A 13,800-nucleotide genomic window follows, 5' to 3' on the forward strand; every position below is an offset into this window, starting at 1 on the left:
GGCTGTGTCCAGCATTTGGCTATGAAAACTTCTTGGAATATTTTCTGAGCTTACTAACAGATCAGCGGTTTTAAATTTCTCAGATAAAATCATGTCCTGCTTCTTTAAAGTCTGGTCACCTGGCTCAGCATCCATTTTCATTGCCTTGAACTGTGCTAATGCTGTCACTTCATTAGTAAAAGAGTAGTAACTGTTGAAAGGCACTTTGCAAATTCTAGCACGCAAATGTTCGATAACACAATGAACAGAGGACCCTAACAGAAAGATAGTTTGACCTCATTACTGTCATCGAACAGTGAGCCAAATAGGCCTGCTGGAATGCATCGTTGCTTTGCATCCAAAAGGCTTGCATCTGCAGGTGGGTAAGCTGTCATAGCCACGCTTCATGCTCCAAACATCAGCATCAAGTCCCTAGAGTTGCCTAACATGTTTTCACCATTCAGTGAACCAGAGGCAGAACATGGGATTCTTCAAACACCTGAAGACACACATCTCCTAGGCAGATGTACGCTCCAGCCAGTGCCCTGATGGCAAGGAAGCCTCAAGAAAGTCTTGGTGGGGAGACGGGATTAAGATGGTGGAATAGAAGGACTGGAGCTCAACTTCTCTTCTAAAAACAACAAAATTCGCAACTAAAGACTGAGCATTCTTCACCCAAATGGACCGGAAACCTTAAAAAAGATACCCTACTCCAGAAGAAGACGAGGAGGACACATCAAAAGGTAGGAGGGGCCATTTCGAGATATAAACAACCCCATACCTCCTGGGTGGGAAGCCCCATAGACTGTAAACTAACTGGTTCACAGAGACTCACCTACAGGAGGGAGAGTTCTGAGCCCCCACATCAAACTCTCACATGCAGGGATCCGGCACGGGGAGAAAGAGCCCCGGAGCATCTGGCATTGAAGGCCAGTGGGGCTTGTGCGCAGGAGCTCCAGGGGACTGGAGGAAACGGAGACCCCATTCTTAAAAGGCGCACACAGACTTTCACGTGCACTGAGTCCCAGGGCAAAGCAAAGTCTCCAAGGGAATCTGGAGATTTGCTCTCCAAGTCAAACCTGACTGCAGTTCTTGGAGGACATCCTGGGAAAACAGGGGTGAACATGGCTTGTTGTGAGGGAAAGACGTTGAAAGCAAAGCTCTCGGGAATATTCAGCAGCCGTGCCTTTCTCTGGAGGGGACTGTTTTGGGAAAATCTGGTCCCACCATCAGTCAGCTGCTGAGAAGCCCCAGGGCAAACAACAACCCAGGTGGGATCACAGCCCCGCCCCTCAGTAAACAGGCTACCTAAAGACCCCTCAGGCACACAGCTGCCTCTAATCCCATCCAGAGACTAAGCCCCACGCACCAGAGGGATTAGAATCGGCTCCTTCTACCAGGGGGCAGGCATCAGCCCCTCCCATCAGGAAGCCTACAGCAAGCCCCCATACCGACTTCAGCCATGGGGGGCAGACACCAGAAGTAAGAGAGGCTACAGCTCTCTTATCTGTAAAAAGGTCACCACACCAAAAACCTATAAAAATGAAAAGACAGAGAACTCGGAGGAGGGAGAAAGGAAAAACCCCAGAAAAACAGCTAAGCGAGGAGGAGATTCTTAGCCTCCAGAAAAAAGATTTTAGACTGTTGATGCTGAAGATGATGCAAGACATTGAAAATAAACTGGAGGCAAAGATGGATAACTTACAGGAAACACTGACCAAAGAGTGTGAGTTCATTTGTGGCTCAGCAGTTATCAAACCCGACTAGGATGCATGAGGATGCGGGTTCAATCCCTGGCTTCACTCAGTGGGTTAGGGATCCAGCATTGCTGTGAGCTGTGGTGTAGATCACAGACACGGTTCGGATCCTGAGTTGGTGCAGGCCAGCAGCTGTGACTTCAATTCAACCCCTTACTTGGCCTGGGAACTTCCATATGCCTCCAGTGCAGCCCCAAAAAGAAAAAAAAAAAAAATAGCCTTGGTGGCTTATCACACAAACAGGCTACAAAAACTCCAAAGAAACCAGATATTGTTAAACTGAAATCAACCTAATTTCTGTTACTAGCCAGTCTAACCAGTGGTAATGCCCAGCTAAAATGGTCCAACACACTACACAGTTAATTTTTTTTTACTTCATAGAATATTGTATCTAAGACCTTTTTAAATTACAAAGCAAAATAGTGAGATTGTCACCTTCCCCCGGCCCCCACCCAAAAACCAGTTCAGTGGATCTGGCTTCCGTGTTCTTACAGGAAAAAGAAACTGATGGTGGTGATTAAATCCTTGGTAACTAGGAGGGGAGTCAGAATCAAGATGAAGATAAAAGAAATGATTTTATCAAGCAGCTAGCACCACTTCTTGCAAAACTTTACTAATTCGACTTGGCTGCAGAGAGGAGGCCCTTTGCGTCACATTCAGCGCTGAGTGCAACTGAGGCCCATGGTGAGGCCAGTGACTGCGTGTGGGTTGGCGAGTGAATGTCCCCAGGCCTGCAGGGAGCACCCTGAGACAGGAAGGGATAAGGGGGGCCCAACTGCGGAGCCCTGAGGTCTAATGTGTGGCACACCCTCCATGCACGCCAGGGCAGGGATCCCCAACTCAGATACCGCACAGAAACTGTCAAGGAAGAGCATGGGCCCTGCGTGAGCTGGAGAACCCAGGCCCTGTTTTAAGGCATTAAAATGATAAATATTAGACATTGAGCAGGCAGGCCAACCAAACCGGGCCTGTGGGCTGTCCGCCACCTGTTGGCCGTGAGTCCATGATTCCTGGTTTGTTACATCAGGTAACTAGTCAACAAAAGAAAGAAAAATTTGACTGCAGCTGGACAGGGCTATACTTAAAGCACCTCCAAAGTAGAAGCTGGGGGAGTTCCCTGGTGGTACAGTGGGCTAAAGATCTGGCATTGTCACTGCTGTGGCTCAGGTTCCATCCCCAGCTCTGGAACTTCCAAGTACCATGGGCTGTGCCAAAAAAAAAAAAAAAAAAATAGGAATCAAGTTAGACGCTGTGCATTACTCTAAGAATGGGCTCCACCACGTCCAATGGGCCAGGGGACCAGTAAAGACAAGGCACACGTTTCTGATGGCAAAACCTCAACTTGGCCGTCTGGAGACAAGGCAGAGCCTCTGACCAAAGGCCACAGGCCGGAGAAGCAAGAGTCCTGCTTGCCAAGAAAACCGCTACTCAACACGCATCACTGCAGGAACCAGGGAACACTCGGGAAGCAGCGGTCTTCAAAAGCGCTGAAGAGCCACCTCTATGAAAAGGCAACAGAAAGACAGAAGGAAAAGCCAGGCTGAAGAGACAGCAGATGGGAATCAAGGAAGATTGAGGGGACGAACGACGGAAACGCAGACCAAGCTGTTTCACCAACAGGACAGAGCGGAATGGAGAGCCTGGCGTGTTCCATGGGTGATGCTCAGGGAGGACGCCTGCCCAGGACACCAAAGAAAAGAAAAAGACGCTGATTGTTGGAGGAGAGGATAAACGCAATGCAGAACAGCGAGCAAGGCCAACCTAAGTTATTCCCGAAGAAGGCAGGCCAGTGGGGGGAAAGAATCATCAGAATCACCAGACCCGACTGCAGAAAATGTTCCTGAGGCAAAAACCAAGCAGCCCCCACTTCTCACTCATTAGTAACTACAGTTAAAAAAAAAAAAAGAAAGAAAGAAAGAAGCCAATGTTGAAGAGGACTGAAGAAACTAGAACCTTTGTGCACTATTGGTGGGAATGCAAAACAGAAGCTACTGTGGGAAACGGTATGGTGGTCCCCCCAAAATTAAACCTAGAGAGACCACGTGTTCCAGCAACTCCACTTGCGGGTATACATCTGATAGAAGTGAAAAGTAGGGTCTCAAAGACACATCTGTACACCCACGTTCACGGCAGCCTTATTCACAACAGCCAAAGGGTAAGAGCAACCCAAGCTTTCATCAGCAGATGAAGAAACCAGCAAAATGCAACATGTACACACGAAGGACTATCGCGTGGCCTTGGGAAGGAAAGAATTCTGCCATGTAACATAGATGGATGAGCCTGGAAAACATTCTGCTCAGTGAAATAAGCCAGAACAAAAAGACATACTGTATGATTCCAGTTCCATGAGGGACATGAGTCAAGTTCACAGAGCTGGAAAGCAGGGTGGGGGCTGCCGGGGGCTGGGGAGGGAGGAACAGGGAGTTGTTTAATGGATGCAAGAGCTCCAGCGCTGCAAGATGAAAAAGCTCTGCAGATGGATGGTGGAGATGGTTGCACAACGATGCGAACATGTTACCAACCAGGTTTGCGTGCCCGATGAGCAGTGAGCCAAAACGCTGAGACACCGACCTTTGCAGCAGAGACAGGGTTTACTCCCAAGGCGGCCAAGCACAGAGACAGGGAACAGACGTCAGAAGCACTTCCTGAAAGCCAGGGGGCTCGAGGTATTTATGGGATGAAGAGTAAAGCAGCAGGGCGGGCTGATTGCGCTGCGGGGGCGTGGGGAAAGGCGATTGGAGAAAGATGCGCTTCCCCGTGGCGCAGGTGTAACTAAGCTACAGGCCCCTGCTAGTGGGAGAATCAAGGCACTTAGCACCATCTGCCCTCTGACGCGAGCATGCACGCATGCTCAGTGGAAGGTCAGTGGTCCTAACCCATCTTAACCAGCGTGGCTCCAACCAGACGCAGCTGATTCCAAGTTCCTGGAAAACAACGCGGCAAACTTCTTATTGTTTAGGACCATGATAGCGGGCATGCAAGTCTTTTGTAGGTGACCTTGATTAGTGAAGGCGGGTGAAATGCAGTTGACTAATGATTGCCCACAGTTTCAAAAGTATTTAATACCATTAAACTGTGTGCTTAACCATGGCTAAGGAGTTTTATGTTATGGGTATTTTGCCACAATTAAAAATAACTTTTAAAAAGCAAAACAAGCAAACCCAAGGGCCAGGAAGCTCAGATGAACTCTACTTATTCCAAAAAAAATCAGCGTGGAGAGACTCAGACCCAGGCGTGCTGGAAACTGCTTTTAATGACGAAAGACACAGGGGAAAACCAGTATAATGCTCCTAGTACATACAACCCAGATACTCAAAAAAGAAATCAAACTAGTCTCAGATGTCTCTGTCATACCAAATTCCAAAAGATAACGATAACAGTAACTGAACATTGAGATGTAAAGTTCAGACCTGAGATTTTAACACCCAATGAGGTCATCACTCATAAGGAAAGCCACTCTCATGCTGAAAGCCTCCTCAAAGAGGCAATGGCTTAGTACGTGTGCCATTGTTCTAAATCTTTGAAAAGACTCTTTAGTTGACTGAAAATAAATTAAAAAAAAAAAAAAAAGAAAAGAAACTGGAGTTCCCATCGTGGCTCAGCAGTTAGTGAACTCGACTAGCCTCCATGAGGACACAGGTTCAATCCCCAGCCTCGCTCACTGGGTTAGGGATCCGGCATGGCTGTGAGCTGTGGTGTAGGTGACAGATGCGGCTCAGATCCCTCATTGCGGTGGCTGTGGCGTAGGCAGGGAGCTATAGCTCTGACTGGACCCCCAGCCTGGGAACCTCCATATGCCTTGGGTGCAGCCCTAAAACAACAAAAAGACCAAAAAATAAAAATAAAAAATAAATTAAAAATAAGAACATGCAAATGGGAAACCATGGTTTCCGATCCCTGTGTTCATGGAACAGTACAGGAGTTGAATCATGGAAAATCCAGATATGACTTCTATCCGACGCTGGAAATATGGACTTGGGAAATTACTGCGGAAATTCTTTTGAACCCATGCCTAGGAAGGACCCACAAGCTTGTCTGGTATCCCTACACCGCCGGCAGCCCTAACTCTCCCTACTGCACAGCCCGGAGTGTTAACCAAGGCAGCAGTCCACTGCCAGGCCGAGTGCTAGCCCAGGGCAAGGGCTTCCTGCCGCTGACCTTCCTGTAGGGTGAAGAGTCCAGCTGAACTGGGCGAGGTGACAAAACACTTAAGGATACAGAAAGCTTACTCACCTCCAAAGGGTTTTGTTTTTTTGTTTGTTGGTGTGGCATTTTTGTTCTCTGGGGGGCTTTTTTTGGTTGCACCTACATCAATTAGAAGTTCCTGGGCCAGGGATTGAATCTGACCCATAGCTGCAACCCAAGCTGCTGCACAGAAAACGCCAGATCCTTAACCTGCTGTGCCACAGCAGGAACTCCTCAAAATGGTTGGTTTTTTGTTTTGTTTTGTTTTTTGGTCTTTTTGCCTTTTCTTGGGCCGCTCCTGCAGTGTGTGGAGGTTCCCAGGCTAGGGGTCTAATCAGAGCTGTAGTCACCGCCGGCCTACTCCACAGCCACAGCAACGCGGGATCTGAGCCACGTCTGTGACCTACACCACAGCTCACGGCAACGAAAACGGTTTTAAAAGCAAGACCTGCTGTAGCTAATCAAGTGCTGACCACAGAAGACATTTCAACTTCAATAATGGGAATGATACTCAGACTGCTGTGAAGACTTTCCTTTGGTCAGCGCAAGATAAACTTTTCAAAAATAAACTTCTTTCCAAAAGTACCCCATAAATGTCCTCTTTTTAACTCTCTGTTTGGTAACATAAGGCTTCAAAGACAAATAAATCATCCTTCCTCTCATGTGGCCACTGGATAAAAAGAATATCATGATCCTTTATGTAATTATCATCTGTCCTGTTTCTACAGAGAGCAGAGTCCACAAGCAGGTGAAACAGCTAAGCTTTTTGTGAGAACTTAAACAGAGGCCATTTCCAATGCAGAACTAAGAAGAAAAAGACGGTATCCCAAAGATCAAAATGCTTTTTCTCTGTGAAATTAGCCTCAGTGGCTAACCTCTTGAAAATTTGGAAATGTCAACCTATGTGAAATATTTTTCTCAGTATAGTTAACTTGTCTAATATATACTTTTTCATGTGAAATGCATGAACCTCATTTCTATCAACAATGCTACAAATCAGTTTCTTTTTTTTGTCTTTTTTTTTTTTTTTTTTGCTATTTCTTGGGCTGCTCCTGCGGCACGTGGAGGTTCCCAGGCTAGGGGTCTAATTGGAGCTGTAGCCACCGGCCTACGCCAGAGCCACGGCAACGCAGGATCCGAGCCGTGTCTGCAACCTACACCGCAGCTCACGGCAACGCCGGATCGTTAACCCACTAAGCAAGGGCAGGGACCGAAGCCGCAACCTCATGGTTCCTAGTCAGATTCGTTAACCACTGCGCCATGACGGGAACTCCCTCAGTTTCTTTTTTAATCTTTTCTAGGGCCGCACCCACGGCATATGGAGGTTCCCAGGTTAGGGGTCGAATTGGAGCTGTAGCTGCCGGCCTGCACCAGAGCTCACAGCAATGCCGGATCCCCAACCCACTGAGCGAGGCCAGGGATGGAACCCGCCACCTCATGGTTCCTAGTCGTATTCGTTAACCACTGAGCCAGGATGGGAAATCACATTTTTAAAAAGAAATCAAATTTTGAAATAAAGAGAGGCACTAAAAAACGTCATTTGTAACCTCGCCACCGAGGTGAACTCCTTCCTTGGCCAACTCTGATAAGCCCTTACCCAGTGTTCAATTTCTTTTCAATTTTCATAGAGTAAGACCTTTACTCCCATGAAGAGCAGATGTGTTTACAATAATGAGCTGGAAGTATTCCATTCTCCTACATTAGTCACTTACCTTGTGGATATAAAGCAGTGATTCGGTATTTCATCAAAACACAGGATTATTAAAAAAAAAAAAAAAAAAGGAGTTCCCATCGTGGCACAGTGGTTAACGCATCCGACTAGGAACCATGAGGTTGCGGGTTCCATCCCTGGCCTCCCTCAGTGGGTTAAGGACCCGGCGTTGCCATGAGCTGTGGTGTAGGTTGCAGACTCGGCTCGGATCCCGAGTTGCTGTGGCTCTTTCGTAGACCAGTGGCTGTGGCTCCAATTCGACCCCTAGCCTGGGAACCTCCATATGCCGCACAAGTGGCCCTAGAAAAGGCAAAAGAAAAAAAAAAAAACGGGATTATAAAAATATTGGGAGTATCAGTCTGAAATTGGAAAGATCACATTTTCCAAATTCTAGGAATTTTTTACTTTAAGCAGAAAACATAATTACTATAGATCTTCCTTTGGAAATGTCACTTGATTTTCAGTAAAAATTACTTCACAGAATGCAGAAAAAACCCATATTATCCCATAGTGATATCTTTACATCTAAGTCCTAATCAAACATGTATTGGAAGGAGTTCCCCTCATGGCACAGCGGAAATGAATCTGACTAGCATCCATGAGGACATAGGTTCGATCCCTGGCCTTGCTCAGTGGGTTGGGGATCCGGTGTTGCCGTGAGCTGTGGTGTAGAATGCAGATGTGGCTCAGATCCTATGTTGCTGTGGTTGTGGCATAGGCTGGAGGCTACAGCTCCAATCTGACATCTAGCCTGGAAACCTCCACATGCCGCAGGTGCAGCCCTAAAAAGACAAAAACAAACAAACAAACAAAAAAACGCAAAAAACAAACCCCAAACCTATAAAATGTATTTGAACAAAAAAAATCCCTTTTAATAAACTCCAAAATTTTATTTCAGCTATTTCTGCTCTGCAGCAGTAATTCAAATCCCAACCTGAGAACTAAGAATGTGAGCATAAACGCCAAGATCTGTATCAGTTTGGAACCAAACACACTTAAGGTTTTTCTCCATCAGCCTCAGGTATGTGCGTCAGAGTCCATGAGCAGTGGAGGAAGGGCCCTGAAATCAACAGCACCACCCACCACAACTTGAAACCTGAAGTCTAAACTCACTGTTGCAATTATTTTATAAAGAGTAAAACATTTCAGGAGTTCCCATCGTGGCTCAGCAGAAACAAATCTGACTAGGCTCCATGAGGACACAGGTTTGATCCCTGGCCTTGCTCAGTGGGTTAAAGATCCGGTGTTGCCGTGAGCTGTGGTGTAGGCTGGCAACTGCAGCTCTGATTCAACCCCTAGCCTGGGAACCTCCATATGCTTTGAGTGCGGCCCTAAAAAAGACCCCCCAAAATTCCTAAAGAAACAGAGGAAGCATGCCCACGGACATCTGAAGCTGAAGCATCAATAACTTCTTACGGTCACAGCCAGTTACAAAGCAAGAGAAAAGGATCACAGCGTGAAGGAAAAAAAGTCTTGGGTGAGTGTAATTCCTCAGCAAACTGCAGCGCGGAGATAAGCCAGTTTCTTTTTAGGTGGAATTGGATGTTACTGTGTGGCATGTCATTTTGAAGGAAAAAAAAAAAATCGATGCAATTGTAAGTCTCCAAGTTCAATTATTTTTTAAAATGAAGCTAATATATAAGCAAGCATAAAGCTTTGTCTCCTCGATATTACAGCATAGTTGAGATTATGGCCAACTATGGGCCATTTCACAGCAGAATTTGTCAATAAATTCCAAAGGGGGGGGAAGTAATCAACCAAATATCAATCTGAATTCCTTCTCCTCCCAAATCACCCCTCTGCTGATGGCTCCTGCTAAGGATGTCGCACGGCACCGGCCTGGGAAGCAAATTCCCCCCAACTCTCCTCTCCTCAGGCCCCTCAACGCCTACGTTTACCGAGTTCTTGCTGCCGCTTCTCTTTTACTCTCCATTTCTTTTCATTTTCCCAGTTAAGCACAAAGAGCTCTCTGTTGTGCCAGGCCTCAGAATCATTTGCACTTTTCCCGCTTTCACCCCCTGTAACTAAGTTCCTGCATCCCCTTGTGGACCTGTCCCTCCCATCCTCCATCTCTCTGGCCGCCAGCCTCATCCTTTCCTGCCTCGGTCACTGCAGGGACTTTCACCTGGCAGAGTGCGTGTGCTCACACCCCATCTCCTACCGCCTCCAAGCCAAGCTCTGCTGAGTGACTGTAAAACCCTGTCCATCCAGGTGAGCCTCCCAGCAGGAAGGAGAGGGCGGAGATCAAGAAGGGATGGGAGGAGTTCCCGTCGTGGCGCAGTGGAAACAAATCCGACTAGGAACCATGAAGTTTCAGGTTAGACCCCTGACCTCCCTCAGTGGGTTAAGGATCCAGCGTTGCTGTGAGCTGTGGTGTAGGTTGCAGACGTGGCTCGGATCTGGCATTGCTGTGGCTCTGGCACAGGCTGGCAGCTGTAGCTCTGATTAGACTCCTAGCCTGGGAACCTCCATATGCCACAGTGTGGCCCTAAAAAGCAAAAAAAAAAAAGAGATGGGATAAGTTAGGAGCTTGGGATTAACAGATACATAGGGCTATATATAAAATAGATTAGCAACAAGGACCTTAGAAACTTTTAAAAGAGAATTATTTCTTTGATATATATTTTCCCAAAGAATTTTGCTTAGGTATCTTTTTAAAAATGAAAGGGAATTATACCACAGAGTTTTATAAGCTGCTTTTTAAACATCTCCCTGTATTAAGAGAGCTCCACAGCACATTGTTCATGGCTTTGTAATATTCTACTTGATTGTGGGCTGAGGGGGAAGGGGTTGCTACACCCTCAACATGTGGAAGTTCCCAAGGCGGGGATCCAACCCGAGCCACCACTGTGGGCTGTGCCATAGCTGGATCCTTAACCTACTATACCACAAGGGAACTTCCTATTTGATTGTGTTCTTATATGTCTTTTTATCATTAAAAATAATTTTGGATCCCTCAATTAAAAAAGAAAAAAAGGGGGGTTCCCACTGTGGCCCAGCAGTAATGAGGCTGTAGGTTCGATCCCTGGCCTCACTCAGTGGGTTAAGGATATGGTGCTGTCACAAGCTGTGGTGTAGATCACAGAAACAGCTCAGATCTGGCATTGCTGTGGCTGTGGTGTAGACTGGCAGCTGCAACTCCTATTCGACCCCTAGCCTGGGAACTTTCGTATGCCGCAGGTGCAGCCCTAAAAAGACAAAGAAAAAAAAAAAAAGGCAGGGTGGGCCTCTGGAGACCTGGTTCTAGTCTTAGACAACGTGGCCTTGGGCTATCTTGTGTCTCTAAGCCTCTGTTTCCGCATCTGAAAAACTGGGGTAACAGTAGTAGCTGCCACATAAGATTAAGGTTTAAATAAACATTTGGTGCCCAGATGTGCTTAGCACAGCCTCCCACATGTGAGGGGCCCACACTCACCCCACAATGTTCCCTCTCCCTGACAGTGTCCGGCTCCCTCTCTAATCCAGACCCGCCCCAGAAATGTTCCCACGTGGGTGCTCTGGGAAGTCGCCTTGAGCCAGCTCAGCCCTCCCCCGCCCCTCCCGCCTCTCAGCTCCCCTGGTCTTCAGCAGAAAACCTGTCCTGGAAGCAGAAACCTCAAGCATCTCCTGGACTCTCAACACAAGTCCAAGGCTGCCCGGCACCAGCCCCAGGCCTTTTGCACTGACTTGCAGCAATCTATATATCGGTTTTGCTTTTTATAAATTGCTGCCCTCAAGCCTCCCCTTTCTTTAAAACCTATTTTCTCCTCCTGTTCCCACAACAAATCCACCTCTTGAGGAATAAGTCTCAGGCTGAGGAAGAAGCAGGAAGGGGAAAATGAGGCCAAAAACCTTTCTAGGTCCCAGATCAGTTATGATGGTCAAATACCCTCACGTTTCACCAAGCCTGGTCTTTGGTGTGGGTCCAAGATAGGATGGCAGCCCAGAAGGGCCAAAACTAGAGCGAGCACAGACAGCTTCGAAGAAACAAAGCAAAGAGAAAGGAGCCAGGGTCGGTGACATTATAAATTCCTTAGCTCTCTGCCCATAGGACTTCCTGTGTCAGGTCACTCAGAGCACTGCAATTACTTTAGATATTTTGAAAAACATCCTTGTTTCAACATAAGGGAGTTGGGGTTTCAGAAATCACCCTTGATGAGCTTAGAGGGGTAAAGTTACAAAGCCCGGAGCACAGTGCTCTCCAGGGTGGAGATTTCAACAGCACCTGCTTCCTGGGCGGTTGCCTCAGCTCCTGTCCTTCTGTTTTGATTTTTGGCTTAGAGTTAACTCGTAGAAGAAAAAATGCTGAAGCATGAACACCTTACCACGCAGTGTTTATTAGTAGTGTTTATCACCCAAATGCATATGGTGAACTGAAGTGGGGGAAGAAAATCTTAGAACCTTCTCTCCTCCCTCAAGAGCACAGCCCTGCTTGAGCACAAGTGTGCCCAGGGCGCCTCACAGTAATTCTTTGTCTTTTGCTCTCAGGTTAAGAAAAGCCTGACGGCCGTTGGCTCCCACGGACCCAGGAAACATGAGATGCACTGGGTGCCATCTTGGCACCTGCTGTTTCAGAGAGGGAGGGCTTGCCAGGCAGGAGCAAGCCAATCGGGTCGAACAACTCGCCTTGGAAGGAGTGATCGCAAAGCCTTGCAAAAGGACGGGAAATTTAAGGAGATTAATGTCAGGGCGCCCACTGAACAGAACCCTCCTGATTTGGGGGGAGAGAAAAGCCAGCTGCCGCGCCCACACTGAGGGAGCACCTTTCCTAGTCTTTGCTGTGCACGCAGGCATTTGTAGCAATATTTAGAGGTTGTTTTCGGATTTGACTGATTACTCTCCTAGATCACACCAGACAAACGTTTACTCCCGCCCATCAGGTCCAGGATGGCCTTGTGCTCGCTCTCCACCCCACCCCCAACAAGTAGGAACACGCCCGCTGTTTTCAAGGACCAGCCCCGGCCTGCTTCCAACAGCAGGCAATCAAGCCAAATACATGCTTCATCATTTCAAAACGGGTAATTCAAAAATACTATGTTTAAAGACATTTTTTTAAAACCTCACATCAAACGAATAATAGAATAAATGTAGATTCAGTCTATCACTCTTAGAAAGCATATACCCATTTCTTTATTAGGGCATCCAACCCGGGACAGCTGCCTCCTTTTGAACTAAACCACACAGGACACTCTAATATCCCCTGTGATAAAATTCAGCCCACTTATCCTGAGAGAGAGAAATTAAGCTCTAAGAAAACGAAGACACCTAGTTAAGAAATTGAAATGAATCTTAACACCTAGGTTAGCTGATCCTCAGCAGCCATTACAAATCTCTACAAATGAAAAAAAAAACTTGCAACAAATATAACACATATGTAACACCAGGTATTTTTGAATTAGGGTAACTTCTACATCTAAAAAGGCAGCTCCCTACTAAGCGCTCTGTAAACATTTACTGACCTCCCCCGGCCCCCCATCCTCACCTGTCCTCGAAGCACACGGTGCATTTCCAGGCTCGGGCGCTCCTCAGGAACACTCGGCAATCGGCGCACACGCGGTGGCTGCAGCCCTGGCACACGGCTCCCCGGTTCAGCAGGAACCCCAGGGCCCGCTGGCAGCGGGCACAGGACTTCTCTTTGTACTCCTGGCTCACATTCTTCCGGCCTCTCCACCTGAGATGCTGCAGGTGTGTCTTCAGCTTCCTGTGGCCCAGAGAGTTAAATGATAAAATACAATTGAGGGGAAGGCATCTGCCAGGCAAACTCCTACGTGGCAAGGGCTCCCAGAGCAGCGCCATGGCAAGAGAGAAGGGACTTCGGCATCCAGCACCCCCGGGGTCCAACACGGCCAGGTGAACTAGCACTCATGCAAGACTGAGACCGAGCAGAGGCTCAGGGCTGTTCTCGGCTGTGAAAGCCTTACCTCGAAGGGCTGCTGGGAGGGTCCCACGGCACAGCATAAACCCAGTGGCTGGCACAGAGGAGGCAGCTACAGAGTTGGTTCTAGGCCCATCCCTTCACGCCCAAGGGGCATTACGGTGGTGAGCAAGAACAGTGAGAGGAGAGGAAAACTGCAGATGATGACATCAATTCTAACAGGTGAGGCAGGGAAAGATCTATAAATGTCCAGCAAACAGGCCAACTATTGTAAGTTCCCCAATAAAGTTATTTTATGATGCTGTGTTTTTGCT

General features: G+C 47.5%; 1 protein-coding gene across 6 annotated transcripts in view; it reads right to left on the reverse strand.

Moving 5' to 3' along the window:
• SYTL3 (synaptotagmin like 3) overlaps window positions 1-13,800 on the reverse strand; it is a 92,801-nt gene that overhangs the window by 67,174 nt on the left and 11,827 nt on the right. For all 6 annotated transcript variants that reach the window (XM_047769828.1, XM_047769826.1, XM_047769827.1 and 3 more), the window contains one exon: window positions 13,094-13,312. In XM_047769828.1, the coding sequence (XP_047625784.1) occupies window positions 13,094-13,312 (219 nt within the window). The remainder of the gene's footprint in view (window positions 1-13,093; window positions 13,313-13,800) is intronic.

This window comes from Phacochoerus africanus, chromosome 2 (assembly GCF_016906955.1).
Source record: "Phacochoerus africanus isolate WHEZ1 chromosome 2, ROS_Pafr_v1, whole genome shotgun sequence".
NCBI lineage: Eukaryota > Metazoa > Chordata > Mammalia > Artiodactyla > Suidae > Phacochoerus > Phacochoerus africanus.